Here is a 23,833-nt window from a genome sequence, read left to right on the forward strand (position 1 = left end):
AGGTACATATATTTTTTGTAATGGATTGTTTTGATTTTTAATAATGATGGATTCTAAAATCTTCATGCAAAATTTGGTTCATCTACCATAACTTTTAAGGGTTTTTCGGCAGTAAGTTTGCAACTGTTATAATAATATGAGTTGACAGATGAAAAATAGGTATAACTTTTTCCAGAGACGTCAGATTGTCTTGATTTTAGATTTTTTGGAATCAGCATTAAAAAATACCTTGAAATCATGTATCATATATGTATATAATACCATAGCCTATTTTTGCTAATTTTGAAAATCTCCATTTCGCGATTTGACCTTGAAATCGCGACAAGCGGACATGAGATTTTTCTAGACTTTTGAGATCTGTTATAGAATGGCAAAAGGAAGATATTGAGCAAAAAAAATTTCTACTAACATTCATTCCGAGGTTAAACCCTTATTTGACTGGATTATTGTAGATTATAAGATTTGACTCTAGGTATATACATTTTTTATAAGTTTGGTTGATGAAGAGGAAGAGCCGAGATGGAGAACAAATTTTTTTAAACAATTTTTGTTTTATTATTTGACTATTTTGAAAAAAACTTAAAATTAAGTTTTATTGAAATTGCTTTGAATATTATGTATGCACAGTTAAACAAAGTCGTTAGAGCCATTTTCGAGAAAATTGCAATAACTAAATAACTATGTACGGAAAGAGCCGACGTCAGTGATTTAAATAAACTTGTTTCAAGAAAATTCGTTCACCCGTTTAGGCTGCAGGTGCATGTACTGTCGGACGCACCCTCGCTACAGACGCACGCACATAGAGGTATTTGAGACCAAAAAGGTGATCAAAATTATTTGTTGATATGTATTTTTAGATGAAAAAAGGTTCTTTAAAATTGCTAACCATATTCTACAATTTTTACAATTAGTGTTTACCAATAAGATATTTTAATATAAAAAATTACACATACACCACAGTGACCCGCAGTTAGGACGCAAACAAAATAATTAAAACACTAGTTCACCTTTGTTGACCATTCAGTAAATGTCAACATTTTACATATGGGATGCTAAGCCATTAAGTATCGCAAGCGAAAATGGTATTGTATGGTAAAATATTTTTTACCAAAAAAACACAGTAAATCTACCTTATAAAAAACACCTTTAAACAAAATCACCAAAAAAAGTGTTCCGGTTACATAAATTCCCAGCAAGCTGAAAATTGGTAGGATTGTTGGAAACACCATCATAAATTAAATCTCAAAAGTCCTCATCGATCCGAGAACTGGAAAAAAATTTACTTAGGGTCAAGGGTCACAAAAACTGGTTTTTCACGATTTTCAGCAAAACGGTAAGTCTTATCAAAAAATTTTCAATACAAGAATTGTAGACCAGATTATTATATATAAAAAGTGTTATGACAGTTTTTTCCTAAGACCCCCCATTTCTTAGGTATAATGATTTAAAAAGTTGAAGTTGAGTTGTAATCGTCATAATCAGGCCTATTCGGAAAAGAAAAACTCCCAACTGAAAAGTTCCTAAAATTTCATTATATTTTTAGCTTGAATTTCGTTCTTCAATAGTTAAGAATATGGGGAAAGTAAAAAAAAAAATTTAAATTTTCACGGAAAAATGGATTGGGGCCCTTCTCCCGAAACCATTTCCCTGGTAATTTTTGTAGAGAATGGGCAAACCTAAAACGGCTGATAGCTACACTTATGAATGTTCTAAAAACAGATAGAAAAAAGTTCTAACGCAACCAGTTAAAAAAAATATTGGCTTTTTTTCGTTCATTGTATTTTAAATTTGATCATCTTATGTTTTCGTTCACTTCAACCACGAATGAATGAATTTTATTTATTTCTTTTTTTTTTATAATTTTCTACAATAATTGGATGAGTACATAAACACTTTAAAAATTTAATATCTATTGCACATTTTCCTTAAAAAAAATTTTGAAATCTGTTTTTCCATGCAAAATGTAAAAAAAGTATTTTATGAAAAATTTTAAACTCCTGTGGTATAAAATAAATCTATAGAAACCTAGGGTGTGACCTTTGACGCCAAGTAAATTTTTTTCCAGGTCTCGGGTCGATGAGGACTTTTTAGATTTAATTTATGATGACATTTCCAACAATCCTACCAATTTTCAGCTTGCTGGGAATTAATGTAACCTCGGATGTCTAAAATGACCGGACTATTAAACTAAAAAAAAAAATATGAACTAAACGATTTCAATAAAAACTGTAGGAGTTAGTTGGTCGCCCGATGGTCCCACAGGATTTTGCGATCATACTGAACTACCCCGCCACTAAAAAAATCTCACATCAGTAAAAAATTTCACATTACCCTATTCTGTTACCTGTTGATATACTTAAACAAACTAAACAAACTCCAAAAGAAAATAATATTTCTCCTTTGTATTATACGCTGATGAAAATGGTGTATACAAAGTGTTATTACCCCTTAAGAGATTTTTAATGGATATTTTATTCCTTCACTCACAAAAACACTCATTGACTGAAATACTCATTTTATTTTTGGTCCCTATTACACAGAGAAAAATATGACCCCCTAAAAACTAACAGATTGCCATATTGTTTTACTATGTATACATTTTATAAGGAAATCTTATTAAAATCAACGATTAATAAGGTTTTTTTAAGGAGATTTCTTATTATTTTTATAGAGAAAATCTTATTAAAATTTGAGTGAAAAATTCATTTTTTCTTGCAACTTGGCAGTAGAACAAAAATCGCTATCAATATTTTCATGGCAGGTTGGTTCAGGTGGTAAGGTGTGCGACTAAGGGCAGGTTTGTTCACACTCGATTATGTTTTAATCAAGGATTTTTCTATGGAATAATCCTTGATTAAAAGATAATCGACTATGAACGAACTGGCCCTAATGATTTGAAGTCTCCAGTTCGATTCCCGGCCTGGTCGTCATTTTTTTTCTTTTTTCTTTTCTTTTCAAAACCCTACAAGTGCAGATTTTAAAACATTAAGCAAAACAGGATAGTTTTAATAAGGTTTCCTTCTTGGATAAAAACCATAGAGAAATCTGATTGTTTTTGTTCTATTTTATGTGGTCTATTTTTCTCTCTGTACAAATAGAACCTCTTCTAAAGTTCTTAATAACACTGGTTTACAAGTGTTTTGTTGCACTGGTTTTCGGTGTGTTGAACTCGAATCCGAAGTCAGAAACAACCAATCGGCTCCCGTTCTGAGATATTACCGTTAGAAAATGCAAAAAAAAAAGTTTTTTTGAGTTCTTTGGACCTTATTCTTTTGTATAAGGAAATTGTATTAATTGAATAATGTCCGAAGTACAGCATTTTCTAAGGGTAGTATTTTAAAAACGGGAAAACCTTCAGTAAAGTATATTTTTGTTTCGGCAACAAAAAAAAAGTTTAATTTTGTTAACCAGTGTAATTCAATGGCATTTTGGGACTTTTTAAATATTTTACTCCTTCCTCGACAAAACACCGTTTCACCCAAAATCTTTCTTGGTTTCTATCTTCATTAGGGCCCACTAATTTTTATTTCTCAATCTCAAAAACACCCTTTTTTCTTATAAACACTTTAAATTTAAGGTTCTATTTCAAATGTATACAAAGGTTCCAAGAGATCACGAGGTAAGAAGAAAGGTAGGATAAATAATTCCTAGTATACAAAAACACCAGCATTTAGTTGCCTTCAGAAAAGGATCAATTCAAAATTGAGAATCTTGCACCTATCAAATAACATAACAAAAGCAATAAAATCAAAAAGATAATTTTTATTTCTCAATCTCAAAAACACCCTTTTTTCTTATAAACACTTTAAATTTAAGGTTCTATTTCAAATGTATACAAAGGTTCCAAGAGATCACGAGGTAAGAAGAAAGGTAGGATAAATAATTCCTAGTATACAAAAACACCAGCATTTAGTTGCCTTCAGAAAAGGATCAATTCAAAATTGAGAATCTTGCACCTATCAAATAACATAACAAAAGCAATAAAATCAAAAAGATAATTTTTATTTCTCAATCTCAAAAACACCCTTTTTTCTTATAAACACTTTAAATTTAAGGTTCTATTTCAAATGTATACAAAGGTTCCAAGAGATCACGAGGTAAGAAGAAAGGTAGGATAAATAATTCCTAGTATACAAAAACACCAGCATTTAGTTGCCTTCAGAAAAGGATCAATTCAAAATTGAGAATCTTGCACCTATCAAATAACATAACAAAAGCAATAAAATTAAAAAGATAAAATAATATAATATAAAGTATAAAACAACACATCATTCTAAACGATACATCTTAACTTTCTTTCTTTGCCCTTTTAATAAAATTAAATGATCTTGAATTATTTACTCTGCTGTTAAATGTCTGATAAGGTCAATTATCATGTTGATTTGTTTAACTATCATGCTAAAATATCATGACATGATATACATAGATGTTTTTAGTTTGCATGTATCTAAAAAGCTCGAAACTAATTGGAATGATGGTGTCACTTTTCTAATTAAGTATCAATCAATTTATGGAAATGATGACGTCAAAAGTGTTTTTTTTTTTTTATTTGAATTCTTAATTTATTTGTTATTTTTTTGGCGTTTATTGACTAGGAGCGTGCTTTGCTTACATCACACTAATTTTTTATGAATGAAATAATTAGATTTTAATTATATTTAAATTAAAAATAGTGTCTGATGAACTACTTAACAACAATGTGAAAAAAGCTAATTTAACTAATCAAATAAATATAAATCCAACATCAATCGATTCTAAGTTGAAATTATTATAGCTTTTTACATCAATTTATGATGAAAACAAACAATTTTAATTTTTCATCAATTTTCGTCGATATGTAGGAGGTACGCCAAGATGAAAAAGGTAGGCAAATATTTAGAATTACAAAAAAACAGTACGGCTTAAATAATTAGGTACATTTTGAAAAGGTTTTTTTTTTATAGAAGAAAAAATGTGGTTAATTTTGTCAAAGATAATGATTTACGAAATAAAAAATTTGTTTACAAATTAAGTTATAAAATCCCTAAGTTTTATTTTGTCAAGAACCAAAATCCAAATTCGTAAAATTGACTATTTAAAATCCTTCAGTATTTTCTTTATATTCTAATGAGAAAAAAATACTCGATATTTTAGAATAACTTTTAATCAATTGAACCCTATTGTATGCGTAGCGATAAGATATATGAGGTGAATAACTTTTTCTTTATCGAATTTTTCCTTGTTGAATTGGTTGCTTGAAAGCTTTAAAGTTTAAGTGTGTTTAAATATAAACACACCTTTGCGAATATAAAAATTGACAGTATCTCAATATCATAAATTTATTGATTTAAGTTCAATGTAAAATTTTTGTTCAATTAGTGTGTAGTGTAGGCTGAATATGCGAGAGTATGGTCGGACTTATCTTTGTTTACGATTCTATTTATTTTGTTATAAACACGTAGGTAGACATATTCTAGAATGTAGAGTTGAAAATTTTCTTTTTTTTCTATTTATACTAATCGATTTACTTTAAAGTGTATTTGATAAGAAGAAGCTTAATGTAGTTTGTCAGTTTTGTAGGTATTTGGAATGATTGTTTTCGTACAAATAGTAAGGCCAAAAAATGTGTGAAGAAATTAATTCATGGTTTTAATCTCAGTTTTATTTCAATCAATCAATCCATTCTAAAATAACACCGGCACACAAAATAAAAAAAGTGTCATGTACCAGGAACCAGACCTATCTTTCCATATGTTTTTAGGCACGCTGAATCCGAATTTCAAGTCCGTTTGGCCCGGTCACCCTCCAGTTTTGTGCTGTGACTGCATTTTGTTTGGATTTTTATGACTTTTTTGGAGTTTTTTGCATTTTTCTCAAAACTGAAGCGTGTTCGGGCAAAACGGACTTGAAATTCGAATTCAGCGAGTCCAAAAACATATAGAAATATAGGTCTGGTTCCTGGTACATGGAACTTTTTTTTTGTGTGCCGGGGATGAAAGCAAAATTTCGCGACAGTGCCAGCACACCAAAAAAAAGTTGTATGTACCAGGAACAAGACCTATCTTTCTATATGTTTTTGGACCCTCTGAATCCGAATTTCAAGTCCGTTTTGCCTGGTCACCCTCCAGTTTTGAGAAAAATGTAAAAAAAAAACCCAAAAAAGGCAAAAAACTTCCTTTTTTTTAGTTTTTTGCATTTAACTCAAAACTGGAGGGTGACAGGGCCAAACGGACTTGAAATTCGAATTCAGCGTGCCCAAAAACATATAGAAAGATAGGTCTGGTTCCTGGTACATGACACTTTTTTTATTTTGTGTGCCGGTGTAATTGGACTACGCACTGCATAACAGGTAGGAAAAATTTCACGATTCGGTACGATGAGATGATCAATTCAACATCTTGAGAACCGTAAGTAAGCAGTGCCTTGAATATCGATCACCAAGAATGATTTTCACAGCGTCAACAAAGAGTTGTGTTGGTTTACTTTGTCGAAAAGAGGACTCCTAGATAAGCTCATTGCTGTTACTAAGATTTTCAGAATAATTTAAAGTTGAAAGTGGAGTCAGACAGGTCTGCACACTATCACCAATTTTGTTTTTACTGGTGATAAGTGGTGACCTGCATGCAGTCTTGACAGGAAATAGACGAATTTGAGGGACTCTGTCATCTAATCTAAATTTAAAGCATAAAGACTTTCCAATATCTTCAGAGTACTTTATATACCACCGAAAATGGAATCGAACAAAACTCCAACAACCGAATTGGGAAGGCAAAGTCTTAGTTCGGGATGTAGTCCGATTTTTGGAAGAACAACTTTTTGAGCTTGGACACCATACTACGACATGGAAAGTTTCCTCAAGGATAACAAGGAAGCTGCAAACGTTCTGAAACATCTTAAACATTTCTGGCACACCCAATGAAGAACCATTTAGAAGAACGGGTCAGGAATCTATTATACGAAAATGTAATTTCCAGTAGATTGGGCACACGCTCCGAAGAGGCAACGACTGAATTGCAAACCAAACAATGTAATAAAACCCACTCTTTCAAGAAAACACAGAAGTCAGAAGACCGAGAAGCTAATGACCAGAGAGCTGAAAATGGCAAGGGAAAGAAGTTGTACGCATTTTCAAAGCGGCGGGTGATTTAAAAGATATTTATTATAAGCTTTGTTCTTCTTAAGCGACATCAAAATTGGATGGTAATAGAGGATCAAATTGATTTCAAACGTTTACCAAAGTCAAACAAAGGTGCACTAAGCCGAGGCCCGTTTACTTTTTTTCTCTAGATGACGTCCTATCAACTCCCTTGGGAGAAATAAGATATTCTGGCGTGAATACCACCAAATCAAAAATAATGAATTCACGAAATGAAGCAAGTTGAAACGCTAGATCAGAAATACCTAAGGTAATTATACGCACTTGATTTAGTAAAAGAGTAACCGTAACTAGAAGGAAGTGCTAAGAAAGAAATATGTGAAATGCAAAGTTCTTACTTATCAAATTGGCATTTGCAACGCTAACTTTTTGACTATTGGTGTATAAATAAAATACTTTTCACATAATTTTATCTATATGAATCATAAAAATGTCAAATTTCTGTTTCCTATATATAAAGTTAAATACATGGAGTTATTACGTTTTAAAAAAAAATCAATTTATGTCTAGTAATGTTTACTTCCAATGATTTTACAGACAAATAGATTCAAAAATTCATGTCATGATGATTCTTTATCAAAAACATTGTTAGGGAAAATTTTTTACGCAATACGTCATTAATGAAAATAATTATGGTTTTTTGATTTTCAGTTAATTCAGGAGTTTAATTTCTACGTAATATTTTCTATCAACAATTTTTATCTTAAACTGGAGTCCTTTTAAATCAAAAAGTACACTACTATCTGTGGACTTTGCTCTAAAGTTCAAAGTTTCTGCAGTAAAAATAAAATTTTGTTCCTACCCGATTATCAACATTTAGAAGACAGTCATTTGATGTGCTGATACGATGACTTCTCAGCTCCTAAGCTCGTTACTATTAGATAAATAAACAATATTGCAATTCATAATTTTTTTTTTTTGACAAATAACTTATTAATGAGTAAGTTCCTGGTCATATGAGTGTTATTAATAAACAACAATAATATCTTATCAAATTAATTTGTTCCAATACTTTGATATCTATGTACATTGTACAATGTACATATTATATCTAAAAAAATTATATAGAGAATTAGAATATTGCTGTTCTAAGTTTAATTAATGTGTGGTATATATATTTTAGGCTTAAGATAACACATTTTGCCAAATCATTCTAGCAAAAGTTTTTACAGGTGACAATATAATAAGATACTGAACGAACACAAATACCATAGGTTTTAATAAAATGTAATCAAACAAAACTTTGAAATTAAAGTGTAACTTATCTCGCTGATAAATTGGTGGAAAAAAATTAATTAACTTATTTTTGCCCTTTTGGTACAAAAAAAAAGAAGTATAAAGCTAAATTATTTAAGAATTTAAGTTGAACCTATTTCATTTGGAATATAAGTACCAACTTTAAGAAATAATTTTTACAGAAAGTCGGAAAGATTTTTTTGAAAACCAAATATTCTTCTGAAACACTTAGAAAATAGAATTCTGATAAATCATCGTGGGGTTTCTGAAAGAGAAAACTGCAACTGGAATACAGTCTAACTGGCAAACCTTCCTCATATTTTTAAATCTTACTCAATTTGCTGATAAAATCAAGTGCGGTACACCAATATACCGAAGGAGGCTTATGTGACATATTAAAGAATATTTCTTTTCAATATGGTGGCACCAGGTATTCTTTCTATGTTCTGGATGTTAAAATGAGCTGAATAGCGATTGCACCAAAATGAATACTAGCCAAAAAAATGTAGGAAAGCTTGATTACGACAAATATTCTTATTGCAATCAACCGCCAGAACTCTTGCTGACTGATTTTATTTTAGTTTCTCGGTTGACCAACCAAAAGGATGTAAACTGTCACTCAAGCTATTCGTTAAAAAAAATAAACATCGATTTCAATCAGAGACGAAAATGGTCAAAAGTCATTTCATAACAAATCTATAAAATGGGACCAGCCCAAAGCAGAAGCCTATCGTAGAAATGCTAGAAATAAGTTTTGGTTTAAAGACAGTACCATCATCCTTTTTTCATATAGAACATCCAAATTCGAAGTGACTGCAAAAAAGTCTCCCAACACAACTTTCAAAACGAGTATATATAAAAGAAAATCTTATAAACATTTCATTAATTAAAGTTTACAGAAAGCAAGTAACAATGTGCTCAATAAGCAAGAAAGTTGGTTGGCATCGCCAACAAATTTTCAACGTCCGTTGTTTCTCATCAGGTTTATTTATTTTAATATTAATCACAAGAGCCAAGTTCTCCTATGTTGAAATTATGCTGGCACAACAAGTATTGAGATGTAAAAGTGTACCAAGTTCTAAAGTTTGGGTTCAAATTCGTATCAATAAAAGTATGATTGTTCTCTTGACAACTCTTTTAATTCCCGATTTTTAAAGTTATTTCAAAAATTGCCAAGTAAACAATCAAAATTTTATTGATACGAATTTGAACCCAAACTTTAGAACTTGGTACACTTTTACATCTCAATACTTGTTGTGCCAGCATAATTTCAACATAGGAGAACTTGGCTCTTTTTTTAGCAGTAATGTTTTTGTTGTGATTTCACTACATTTTGCAATTTATGGCTGTAGAATTGAAAATCTCTATATTTGATGAAAATTCAGTGAAAATGGGCGGTTGCCACGCCCCATGGCTGAAATTCTCAAACTTTAAATTTTTTTCCTTTGTATAAACTACCAGCTCTACCGTTCTACAAAATTTCAAGATTCTACGATAATCAGAAGTGCTTTATAATATTTGATGCAAATTAAACGGAAATGGGCGGTTGCCACGCCCCCTAGCTGAAATTCTTAAACTTTAAATTTTTTCCTTTGCATAAACTACTATACACTGCCGCTCATCTGAATAGGTTCACATTTTAGTTCATCTTACTCTTAGCATGTCTTGGTATTTAATGCAATGGCACATCTTTTTTATATATGTAACGAGAGAACATCTTTATGCGCTTAGTTTAGGAGAAAAAAAATTGTCTTGGGGCCTACCGTTCTTCTCACTCGGTAGCTAGACCAAATCTAGTCAAAAAATCAAGCATATTTTTTGGCTCATCTGAATAGGTTCAAAAGCCAAAAATGTTAATAAATGATGAGTTGCATGGGTCTGTTGGACTCAAAATTGTGTCTGTAAATAAATCTGATTGTGTATAACCTGTAAGGATGAAAACGGGTCGTGAAAAAATCTTTAGGCGCGGAAAAAATGGGGAAAATAAAAGAAGTCTTTGAATCAGCCCGAAACCAACGATGCATTGGGACAAAAACAAACGCAAGTTAAAATTTAGTAAGCAGTTATTTGCGCAATATCCAAGGGTATAGAAACAACATTAAAAGTCGATGCAACTCAGTCACAACATGGGCCTATAGATGTGCAATGATCACAACAGCATGACTTCGGTGTAAAAACTAAGCTGAAAACCGGTATAAAATGCAGTTTAACGACAACAAAACGGGTTGTTAGAAGTGGTAAACATTTGAGAAGAACAAATCTTCGCAAAAATTAACACTTTATAAACCACGAAAAGAAACTCGCCGACATTAGTAAAAAAAACTGTGTTACAAATTGCAGATCGAAAGTTTTGTAGAAGGAAATAGCTTTGCACTTAATGACACTGCCTTCACAGTTATCTAAACACATTAAAATAATGCTTCTCTCTACGAAGGTCATAAAAATAGGAATTTAGCCCTCAGCGCCCACTAAATTCATTTTTTTTCCTTTGAAAAATCACCGGTTGCAAATTCGACTTTCACGACATATTTTTTTTTTTTTATTGTAGGCAAGTTTCTTTTCGTGGTTTATAAAGTGGTAATTTTTGCGAAGATTTGTTCTTCTCAAATGTTTACCACTTCTAACAACCCGTTTGGTTGTCGTTAAACTGCATTTTATACCGGTTTCCAGCTTAGTTTTTACACCGAAGTCATGCTGTTGTGATCATTGCACATCTATAGGCCCATGTTGTGACTGAGTTGCATCGACTTTTAATGTTGTTTCTATACCCTTGGATATTGCGCAAATAACTGCTTACTAAATTTTAACTTGCGTTTGTTTTTGTCCCAATGCATCGTTGGTTTCGGGCTGATTCAAAGACTTCTTTTATTTTCCCCATTTTTTCCGCGCCTAAAGATTTTTTCACGACCCGTTTTCATCCTTACAGGTTATACACAATCAGATTTATTTACAGACACAATTTTGAGTCCAACAGACCCATGCAACTCATCATTTATTAACATTTTTGGCTTTTGAACCTATTCAGATGAGCCAAAAAATATGCTTGATTTTTTGACTAGATTTGGTCTAGCTACCGAGTGAGAAGAACGGTAGGCCCCAAGACAATTTTTTTTCTCCTAAACTAAGCGCATAAAGATGTTCTCTCTTTACATATATAAAAAAGATGTGCCATTGCATTAAATACCAAGACAGGCTAAGAGTAAGATGAACTAAAATGTGAACCTATTCAGATGAGCGGCAGTGTAGCTCTACCATTTTACTAAATTTCAAGATTCTACGATAATCAGAAGTGCTCTATAATATTTGATGAAAATTCAGCGGAAATGGGCGGATGCCACGCCCCCTTAATTGAAAATCTCAAATTTCTGATTTTTTCCTTTGTAAACACCACAAGTCCTATCACCGTGTAAAATTTCAAGTTTCTACGATATCGGGAAGTTCTCCATAATTTTGATGATCTGTCAGTGAGTCAGTTAATCAGTGAGTCAGTGAATCAGTGAATCAGTGCGTCAGTTATAGTTTTTGCGATTTTTGAAGCCCTATATCTCAGAAACTACTCATCGTAGGAGGCTGAAATTTTGTGAGGTGTTTGGTTTTGACCAGCTTAACAAATGTAGTTTGAAATTTCTAGCATCTTTGGTGTGGAAGTTAGAGGGGGGTCGAAACTGGACTGAGTTGTTTCCTGTAAATAAGGGTGTAGTGCCAAAGTTGCTACAAAACTTGGCTGGGCACTACCGTGCCCCTTGATTTAATTATTTCAAGTTTGATGACTCTGACAGTTTTTTTCGTTCAAAATTTTAATAAAGTTTATTACAACAGAACCAAATTCCAAGCTTACAAAAGTTTTTCAAACATCATTATTTTCCTTTTTTTTGTTATTTAACAAAGTAATTAATAAAATTGGTTGTGTTTATCGAAGATTCGTGATGTCTTCGAAAAATACAACAATAGCGATATCTATTGCCAACCGCTGCTACTTGTTTTTGAGAAGACAATTGACCAGCAAAGGTCTTTTTCGAGATCAGAATGGGTTAGAAAAGTTTATGATAAGGTTACGCGGTACCATGGAACCCCTTTAATATCGTACGTTTAACCAATGGTATGATTTTTCTTTTTCAAGAAATTATTAAACAATACATTTCCTTAGAAGTGTTTTCAATGCATTGAAGGACATTGTTCTGGCTTGGGAATGCACATGCATTAAGGGATACCAAAATTATGATTTTAAAGCCAAAAAGTCGAACTGTTGAAATACCAAATTTTTTTTGACCAATCCAAACAAAAATCTACCATAATTCTCAGTCAAAGAAATAACTACATACAGTAGGGAGAGTAGCCCAACTTTCTTGCCTACATTTCAAATGTATCGCAGATTCGCAGACGAGTTGTCATAGAAACCCAGCCAGAAAAAAATTTATTAAACTATTACTCCTCAAATTGTTAACATTACATGCACCAAAGAAGCTCTAAAGAAATGTATTGTTACATGTTCTATTTCTAAATTTATTAGAGATAACAACTGGACAACAAGTTGTCAACAACATCTTGATGAAATACTTAAATGACCTAAGTTCATAAATAAATGAGAAAATTAGTTGTCTAGAAACTTTACACACTGCCGTGTGTATTCTAGAAAACTTTCTCGACCAAATAACAGTTTGAGGTCAATGTCTTTCAAATTTTATTTGTTCATTTAATTCCCCTTTCTTAAAGATTTATTATTCATTGCATAGACTTCTTAAAAATATTTGGAAAACATTTTCTTTGGAATTTTTTTTGGCAATCTTTGCCAAAATCAAATCGGTACAATAAATTAAAATTTATTTAATCGATCGATTTTCAATTTTTAGCTTTATTTGAAAAATCTATAACCTTTAGACTTTCTTCATTTTTCCTTAAAACATACATATACAATATTTTTATAGTTTTTAATTCATGGCGAATACTTATTCTTGTTTTTGAAGAAATAATTGCCGGTTTTTTCATGGAATTTTAACACAAACAATTTATTGCACGGATGCCGGCCGCCCCACAGCCGCCAGCAGCTGATTTCATTTAAACTTGTATATTAGAGGCAAATTCTTTGACCCAATTGGCTTTTAAATTAAAAGCGTGGGCACGAAATCATACACACATGCAACAATATATAACACCCTTTTCTTTATCCCGCTTCCTCTCCACTACAAGAAAAAAACAATAAACCCTTGAAAAGAAGGACTGATTATTATTTTATCTTGATTTTATTAGCTAAGATTGTAGTTTAAAAACATGAAGGCGTGAGGACGTCAACATTATAGATTCTTTCTCAAAACTTTATTTTTTAAGTTTATTTTCTTTTACGATCAAACTTAATGGGAAAAAAATATATTCTTTGACTTTGCAATATTCAGCCCTTTCCTATAAAAAAAATTGCTGAAGTGATGTGTTAGCTGTGGAACTATTACTTCAGTTTATGCTTAATTACTGCGACAGTCACGCAATTTTACATACTTTGCCGCTCACCTAATTTTTTTTTTTTGAAGTGAAAACTTCTTTAGTATCGTAGTGATTTGAAACAAGATGAAACGAAAACGCGACACGACTTCAACTTGTTATAACTTTTTTGTTTTAATAGATAGATGAATGAAATTTGTACTGTATATAGGTAATTAAAATAAATTATAATTGTACAAAATTTCAATAAATTTCATATTAAAAATTCGGAGATAACGGTAAAAAGATGTTTTTTTCCAACACACGTTATATCTTTTGATCTAGTGCACATACAAATTTGATTTAACTTTAATACGCATGCTGATAACATAGCCTTTTATTTGATATATCACACATAACGTTACGTGCTCTACAAGTTACACAATCTTAAATTGAAAAAATTTAAAAATACCTCAAAACACCTGTGGAGATCTGTTGGCGATGACCAGCTACCAGTGTAGGAAGTACCGTAATCTCAGTCTGGAAATTCGACATGGTTGACTTTAAAAAATTCTAACTTCTCTTTTAGACATCTTTGAAATAAGATTTATGCATTATTATACAAGTTGAAACAATAAGCTTTCACATGGTATAAAAAATTTTTATAGGTTGTCAAACAAAAAAATTGATTTAATAGCATGAGAACATAAAAATAAATGTTTTTTTTGCTTTTTGGATGAAATCTCATCGAGTTTAAAAAATTTTAGCTCTTTTTGTAGATGTCTCATACACCTGATCAATATATATATTTTGAGCTAAGACAATAAGCTTTCAGATGGTGTAAAAATTTTTATAGGTTGTTAGGAAAAAAAAATGCATTTAATACCGCGAGAAGACAAAAATACGTGTTTTTTTTCGCTTTTTTGATGAAAATTGATCGAGTTCAAAAAATTCTAGCTCTTTTTGTAGATGTCTCAAAGACCTGATCGATATATATATTTTGAGCTTAGACAATAAGCTTTCAAATCATATAAAATTTATATAGGTTGTCATATAAAAAACATGGATTTGAAGGTGATAGAACAAAAATAGGAAGATTTTTTTTTTTTTTTTTTGCAAGAAAAATGATTTCTTAAGGTTTCACTTCTACCACGTGTGAATTGCACACATGATTTTTTTTTTTTGTGTAACGATGAATCACAAAAAATGGAATTGCCTTTGCTATGCAAATTTATAAGCGCATGACTGTGCTAGTGCCAGAAATAGGCATTTATGTGTTGCTTCATAGGAACTCACTCTTTTCTATCCATATAACTGACGATAGAGTGTTTTGGTTCAAAGGAATACGAATTGTACCAAATTGGGACAAGCAAAAGTCTAGTAGGTAACCGGCTATTGAACTCTGATGAAATTAATGTCAGTAGTTTTTTTTTTGGATTTAGGCCAACGTACTGATAAAGGATAATGTTTATCTTTTCATCGGGGATTTGGTGAAAGTAAAAATGATAAACAGAAACTTTTATATTAAAAGTGAACCTTTGTTGAGAGCATGGTGTGATTGATTAGATGCCTTTGAAAGAATTCGGTTCGCAAATGTAAACAAACTGTGAACTGCCAATACTTCTTTCATAAACGTTTTAACAAGATTGGTTTTAGTATTCAGTATTCAAAACTAAAAATCAAATCAATACATCCTTAGGTAGGATTTTCTTAAGATTTCCTTTTGAAAAGGTTGAGTTTTGAAAAGAAGAAAGTTAATGAGCTTTTCCATTCTATTCAAAGAAAGTGCTACAACAAATTCAAAAAGACCTATTTAAGACCTATTCTAAAGAAAAATATTATCATCATCGGCTATCAGTTTGGTATTTTTAAACTTAAATGTGCCTAGAGATAAATAGCGTAGGTAGTACAGTTGTTAGGAAATATATCGCACCTTTAGTGCAAAAGAGCGAGAACTCAAAAAAGTTCATTTCGAGAAAACGCTTCTGCAAAATACTGACTCTAAACTTTCTCCTAAAACTTTCCATGCGACAGCAATTTCCATAAAGTCAAAGCTGTGTTACAAGAACCATTATGTTTACTTTGTATTTTTAATAAATTTATTTTTCAAATTTGTTTAAATAATATAAATTATTAGAAAAGAAAAATCTTTTTTGTATTGTCGCTCTTTTGCATGGAAACATTCAGATAGAAAAGGAGAACTATTTTGGTTTATCGCTCTTTAGCACTAAGAAAAATGAAATATTTTTGTTTTGTATTTGTTTAGCATTGGAACCAAGAATTGTTTGAAGGGGATTATTTTGGAATGTCTCTGTTTTGCATAGATTTTTTTTCAAAATGAGAAAATCTGTGGGATTTATAAGACTATTTTGGATTATCTCTTTCTTGAATTGAAATTACTGAAGAAAAAAGGTGAGCATTTTGTGTTAGCTCTGTTTTGCACTGGAAATTATGAAAGAATTAGACTTTTAATATAGTAGGAATTGGATAAAAACAGTCATAATCTTTCGAATTTTTCGTTCATGTAAACAACAAGCCCCTCAAAAGAAAGATAATTTAAAATGCAACAATTCCTCATCATTATCTCAAAAATGTCATTTTTTGACTTATCGCTCTTTTGCACTGAGGGTGCGATATATTGAAAAACTTTCTAAGGAGCTTGTTGCCTATACCATAACATGCAAATAAAACCCTGTTAAATGATATTCTACTTTGATTTTAAAATTTTCGTTTTCCACCCAAAATCATTTCGAAAAATAGTTGAATCAACGTGGTTTTTGTTGATTTTAAGTTGTTGTTTCCTTCAGTGTAGCATTAAAATATACTATACTTTTCTGTAATAAAATTTGATGTATCTTGTTTCTACGTTTATCTTTTGTTTCCTTTTGAAATTAAAAAAGCATCTTTATAGGGTACCTAATATTTTGACCATGACTGTAGGCGTTCAATGCATAACGTCAAAACAAATTATGTTTTAACGTTATGCATTTCCATTGAACAATTGTTTTTATCAATGCATGCTTAAATTTTTGATATTTAGAAAAAAAAATATTAAATGGAAGGTTCATCATGGATGTCGCCTACATATCAAAAAAATAACTTAGGTACCAATAATCAATTTAACCCTCAACTTGACCTGAACATCACTTTCAAGTACAAAAACATCATGGACTGTTACTAGGCTGTAAGAAGCTATATTAAATCAATTTTAACAAGTTTTAACGAACCTCGAAGTTTTTGATTATTTTCTAAATCTTCAATAGTTTATAAATTTATTATAACTTCAAGCCCGAAAGGCAATAACTTGCAATCTACTCATGCATTTTATATTTACATCTTCAGCAAAAATACTAGATGGGTTACTCGGGCGTATACGTACTTTTTTACACTGGTTTTTATTAATTTTAATTTTTCCACTTTACTTTCTGGGAAAGTGTGAGTTTTGTGGAAACGAAAACTCTACATATAATATTGGTGTTTTTTTTTCTATACAGGGTGTCCCGTAAGTAGACAAGGAAAACATAAATGGTGATTCCTGGATATACTTAGTAACGCTCTATCTTTAAAATTGATAGCACTTAGCCTTTTCACAGGTTAATTATCATTTCTCTTTTATTAATTATGAAAGAAACTTTGTTAAGATCTTCATTTTAAGGAAAAATGTTATTCAAAACTTAAGGGGTGATGTAAATGGATTTAAAAAATGATAAATATTTTTCGCAATATAATACAAGAAACGGACTCTACCATAAATACAAAATCAATATTTGTTGTACTATCATCTTTCTAATATATAAAAATCTCGTGTCGCAGTGTTTTTTATCAAACTCCTCCGAAACGGCTGAACCGATTTATATGAAATTTTGTACACATATCGGGTAGGTCTGAGAATCGGCCAACATCTATATTTCATATACATAAATGGTAAGGTTGGTCCACCATTGTTAATTTTGTTAATTATAATACTTTGGTGACAACTGGGAAAGCGAATGTGAAAGTGATCTTTGGTATCTTTGGCTGGATGTATAACAGAAATGTGAGTATGCAAAAGTCTGGCAGCTTTAAATCGCAGATTGATAGGGTTTTCCGGGGGTTAAATAACACGAGTTTTCCAATCAAGGTGATAAGGCTAAATTACTACACTTTCTAAATATAAGCACTTAGGCTCTGTCATTTATCCTCAGCTTGAAGATATCAATCTTAACGATGCGATCGATAGAACTCAAGATATAGGCTGTTTAATAACCTGTTTTCACTAGAGCCCAAATGAGATACTTACGTAAATTATCTCATTTCGAATGTCGCAGCGACAAGATTGAATTATTCAGGCTTTGGGGAGATGACAAAAATTGGAAATAAATACTAGAAAAGGTGGAACTAAGGCCGCGTCAGCTAGTTTTTAATAAAAAATTCTCTTACTTACTCTTACTTTTTTTATCTCATGTCTTTTAAGACTAAAGCAAAAAAAAAAAACACATTTTAACCTGGTAAAGGTTTTCCCAAGTACATACATATGTTAAAAAATGTATGAGATTTCTGGCAATCTTGTGAAATAATTTTTTATTTATTATTGTTTTTTTTTATAAGAATAAATTAATAAAACACACCATGTTTATTACGCTTTTTTGGAACGAAATCGGAATCACAAACACGAAGACACGAGATTTTCTTATAAAATATATTATTCTATTCTGTTAAGTTGCTATAATGTTACCATTTCTTTACAAAATTTAAAAAGAAGTTCATAACATTTTTAGATATAAATTCATTTAAAAATTGAAAGTAGTGGAAAACAAATTTAGTGTGGCATATTCAGTTCAGACACAATTTGAGAATCTCAGACTAAAATAAGTTCGAAAACAACTACGACTTGTTTAAAAATTTTTGGTTCCTAGTGGTCTGGTAGCATATAATATTCTTACAACATTTGATTTTATGTTTTTTGTTATTTTTAAAATCAAAAAAAAATTTAAAAAAACATGAAACATTTTTCTTGCTTTGCATCTTTAAAAAAAAAAAATGCTGCCAACAAATTTCTATAAAAGAATTATTTTTATTCTGAAAATAATGAAAAATTCGTTTTAAAAATATATACTTAAATGGTCGCTCTTTTAAACAATATTTAAAGAATTCTAAACTTTTTTTTTCAAGATTTTCAAAAAAGAATTTTTGTATTTGAAAAGTTTTGACCCCAACTGGAAAAGTTTGTAATTATACTTGTTTCATAATTATTTTTTTTTTCTTTATTCAAAAAGTACTGTCTCCCTCAAAACATAATTTTGTGTTACTTTTATCTTCTTTTATTCTTAACAATTCCATAACATGTACAATACCTTTTTTGGAGTCTTCAGAATTTTGGTTTATTTAATTTTTATAATAGTTTGTATTTATTTATTATAGCCAAAAACAAGAAAAAAATTACTCTGCAACCTATTCTTCCATTTTATTCTTTATCTTATCAACAAATTTCTACTTTCACTCCACTTCCATCAAAAGTGGTCACTCGGGCGTATACGTATTTTTTTTTTTTTTTAAACTTTTGTTTCAGACAAATTGTGGGTTTCAAAAAAAAAGATAATTCTATTTGTTAATAAGTCTCTAGATATGTATGTTTTACAGGTTTAAAAATAAGTGTTTCTAAGAAACTGATATGCGATTTTTTTTTCAATAATATCATTATAAAACTCTCGAATACAAATATACAGATTTATTAATTTCAAATAAAATATATAATAGCAATTTTTAAATGAAAGACTAAAAAATCTACAGATTACAGCTAAAAATAGATCTTACTCCCACTTTCTTCAAGTTTACATAAAGTAAAAATAACTTTTCCAAGAAAACACCTGACAATAAAAAGAAAAAAACAAAACAAAACTAATTGTTAACTACACAAAAACACACTTTGGTCTCTCTATTTGCATAGAAAAAATCACAACAATCACTCATTTTAACACATTTTTTTCTTATCATTGATTCAATCACACACAGTTTTGCTTTGAATTTCTGTTGACATTTTCATAAAATCATGAAAAAAAAAACTACAAAACACATTTGTTAACCAAATATAAATAAAAGCTGTTTTGAACAAATTTCCGTCACTTAATCAAAACAAAATGAAAACAAAAATACCAAACTCATTCCCAAAGTATATTTGTTAAGTAAAATATTACAAACTTACCGTTGTTAGAAATGTCGTTGATATTTTAATAGCTGGTCCTGATGTCTGGCACAGGATTTTCTTATTAATTGGTGTTCCCATATTCTCCTGATGTTTCATCGTACAATGTGATACTATATCCATGTTCTCTTCTTTTTGTTTGTCTTCAACAAAACACAGTATTTTTTTTCTACACAAACAACACTATTATATTGTATTCAAATTAGAAATGAAACAATTTAATTTAAATTCATTAACTGACACAGTGGATAGATTTATAAAAGAGTTATATTACGATAAAATGATGTTGTTGTTGTTTTTATTCTATAAAATAATGTCACACGCATATTTCCTTTTTTATCCAAACGTTCAACAGAACAAAACTACTACAATTGGTTAGTTCTTATTTTTTTGTTGTATTAGAAAATGTGTACTAATTATTTACTGGAGGGTTGCTGCTCTCTTTCCTCGGCCTTAATTAGCAAAGTGGCTAACTCTATACCGTCTTTCTATTTAAATGCACGAAAGAAAAAATTACTTATTTATGGTTCCAAAAAAAAACACTCACACAAATGAAGTGAATTCAAAACTAGAACAGAAAAATAAATGTTCTTCGAAGGTTTTCTAGCCGATTTCCATGCATGCAACTATATCCCTAAGGGATGACAACATGAGTGAGGAGCTAGAAAAAAAAATAAACTCCAAACCAAACTATACTTTTGTGGATATAACACACATACAACACAACACACACGACAACACGATATGAAGACACTTAATGTATGGAAAAGGGTGGTAAGGTGGTAGAGCCCTAGCAAAACAGGTATTTTTTTGGGGTGGGTTTATATGCAGACACTGGCGATTTGAATTGAACTGAACTGAACTACCCCAAAGTTAATATTCGTGGGGACGAACACGAAAAGCGGCTAACCTATAAATGAGAACTTTTCACTGGTAGCGTCATTTATAATTAATTGCTCAGCTGTATTTGTCTCAAGCGAATAAATCGATATTAAAAACAAAAACGAACAAAAAAAAAAATTAATGAAAAAATAAAAACTATCTATGCGCGATAGTATGTTTTTTTTTTTTTTTTTCTTAGACAAAACGAAGTGGGGTAGGTTTTTCTTTTTTTGTATTTAAATGTGATGGGAAACCGAACTTCCGAATAAAACACACAATATAATAAAATATACGTGTATATCCGACGATGTCTGACGCCGAATAGCTTCTTAGTCACTCTTACAATTATTATTAGGTGGTGAGATAGCAAGAATTTCCCTTGTATTGAGGGGGCACTCTATGATGTTACTTCACTTTGCTTTATCACTTGTCACTCATCGTCATTCTTAGATCATTCATCCCAAATATGGAATAAAGAAAGGGGTTGAATGAAGAAAACAGAGGAATGAGAAGTTGTCAATGCAATTAATCAATTAAAAAATTTTGTATTGAATTTTTTTTTTTATTTGTATATCTTTTTTTCATTCGACTTGACAAAATAACACATTGACACATTAAAGCTCTATTGACTGCAGTTTAACACATTCAAGTAACGAAATGCATTAATTCAAAAAATTAAAGAAAAAATCACCACTCACGATTAATTAAATAGTGGAATTAAAATTAGTATTTTTTTTAACTAATTTTTTTTTGTGAATGTATAAAATTTTAATTTATTTAATTCACATAATTCGTTTGATATTTTTTTTTTTTTGTTAATTTTATAAATAAATTAGATTGCTTTTGACATCGGCACAACACACCGCGGGGCTAACGTACTGCCACAGCCTGTCGTATTGCTGTGCTGCTAAGTTTTGCTGTTTTGCTGTCTTTTCTGTATGGCAGACTACTCATAGAGCTACTATACTCGCTCTTCGGCGTCGTCGTCAGATAGAACGAAGAGCCAACACTAAAAAGCTGAGCAAGAACCACGCGTGAACTGAAGAATGAAAAACGGATAAAAAAAAAGAACACACAAAACAACAACAAACTATAAAGGCGAAAATGTAGAGTAGAGTCAAAACAGAGTATGGCCCAATGAAACTACCCTTAGCTGGTTTTAGTATTTTTTTTTTTTTCAAATATTATTTTTTTGTTTTATTTCGTTTGATATTAAAAAAAAAAAATTGGAATTTCAAGTAAGTCAGTAGAACATGACTGTGTATCTTGTTTTGACAGAAGTAATATGGTAGAAAGGAAACGAAAAAAAAAATAAAAAGCTTATAAAAAAAAAATAAAAACAAAATCAAGCTGACATAATCATTTTCTTGATGGGGAGAGAGCAGCAGCAGCGTTCAGCGCGTATCTATATAGAAAAGATAAATACATATTCAATCGGTTTCTGGTTCTATACATTTCTTCAAACACTATAAACAGAAGAACTGATAATTTCACGATGTAGCCAGCTAGAAGTTGGCTTGAATTTTAACAGTATGGCCCTAGATGGTTTAGAGATACGTATAATAGACGTTGGACACTATACATAGGTAAAGTATATCACTGTAATAATGACTAAGTGTGAAGAAGCGCGATAAAAGTCATAGTGGTGTGTTAAATAAATTGTGAAGAAAAATAAAAAAAAAAAAAAAACAAGACTATATGGGATAAGGGCGCCTTTAAAGTACAGTGAGTGCAAGGATTTTACTTTTACATATATGAAAATAAAAAAAGTAGATGAATCAGTTGATTGGAGAACAAGAATCATTTTGCTGACTAAGATTGCATAGTCTATAGAAATTTATAGGCAAGAGGCTCTGAAAAATGAATATTTTATTTTGTATGGTGGTATCGACACTGAATATTTAAAATACCTCTATTGACTATTTTTTTAAACTGTTTTGAATAGAAGGGGGAATTTGATTCTTTTACATGCTGAAAAATATATGGTGATGCAGTATGGCCATGATGTAATGAATCAGAAGAAATCAAAAAAATCCCGATATGACCACCTTAAAAAAAAAATTAAAAATAAATACAAAATTGACTTAAAGTCTACAATATAAAATCCAACTATTCAATAAAAAAGGTCATATAAATAAGTTAATAATTACACCGGCACACAAAAGAAAAAAAGTGTCATGTACCAGAAACCAGACCCATCTTTCTATATATCTGGGCACGCTGAATCCGAATTTCAAGTCCGTTTTGCCCGGTCACCCTCCAGTTTTGAGGTGTGACTTCATTTTGTTTTAATTTTTATGCTTTTTTTGGAGTTTTTTGCATTTTTCTCAAAACTGAAGGGTGTTCGACCAAAACGGACTTGAAATTCGAATTCAGCGGGTCCAAAAACATATAGAAAGATAGATCTGGTTCCTGGTACATGAAACTTTTTTTTTGTATGCCGGGGATGAAAGCGACATGTCGCGAAAGTGCCAGCACACCAAAAAAAAAGTTATATGTACCGGGAACCAGACCAATCTTTCTATATGTTTTTGGACCCGCTGAATCTGAATTTCAAGTCCGTTTTGCCCGGTCACCCTCCAGTTTTGAGAAAAATGTAAAAAAGACCTAAAAAAAGGCATTTTACTCAAAACTAGAGGGTGACAGGGCCAAACGGACTTGAAATTCGGATTCAGCGTGCCCAAATACATATAGAAAGATAGGTCTGGTTCCTGGTACATGACACTTTTTTTTATTTTGTGGTTCGTTGTTATTAAATATGGGTAGGTATGTTAGCAAAATTTACATAGTCCCAAGTCCATCTGTCACAAAAAAATTTATTTTAGGGAAATAAGATAATTCGGAATAAGTAGCGAAATATTCATTGAATAAAATGATATGCCTAAGAAGTATTGCATTTGGTATTTGGCACCAAGAATCAAATGAGTTAATTTAAATAAGTTATACAATTATAATAAATTATTATTACTCAAGGGTCAAGGTGCAAT

General features: G+C 30.8%; 1 protein-coding gene across 5 annotated transcripts in view; it reads right to left on the reverse strand.

Annotated features, from left to right (window-relative positions):
- LOC129920970 (plasmanylethanolamine desaturase) overlaps positions 1–21,858 on the reverse strand; it is a 37,782-nt gene extending 15,924 nt beyond the window's left edge. The window contains exons 1-2 of one of the 5 annotated variants that reach the window (XM_056002559.1): positions 21,545–21,858; positions 19,965–20,452 (exon numbers count right to left, since the gene is read on the reverse strand). In XM_056002559.1, coding sequence (XP_055858534.1) covers positions 19,965–20,087 — 123 coding nt within the window. In that variant the 5' untranslated portion in view covers positions 20,088–20,452; positions 21,545–21,858. Of the gene's footprint in view, positions 1–19,964; positions 20,453–20,511; positions 21,448–21,544 lie in introns of those variants that run through there. The other 4 variants (XM_056002560.1, XM_056002561.1, XM_056002558.1 and 1 more) reach the window with 4 other exon arrangements.
- Positions 21,859–23,833: the final 1,975 nt, after the last annotated feature.

This window comes from Episyrphus balteatus, chromosome 1, assembly GCF_945859705.1.
Source record: "Episyrphus balteatus chromosome 1, idEpiBalt1.1, whole genome shotgun sequence".
Taxonomy (NCBI): Eukaryota; Metazoa; Arthropoda; class Insecta; order Diptera; family Syrphidae; genus Episyrphus; species Episyrphus balteatus.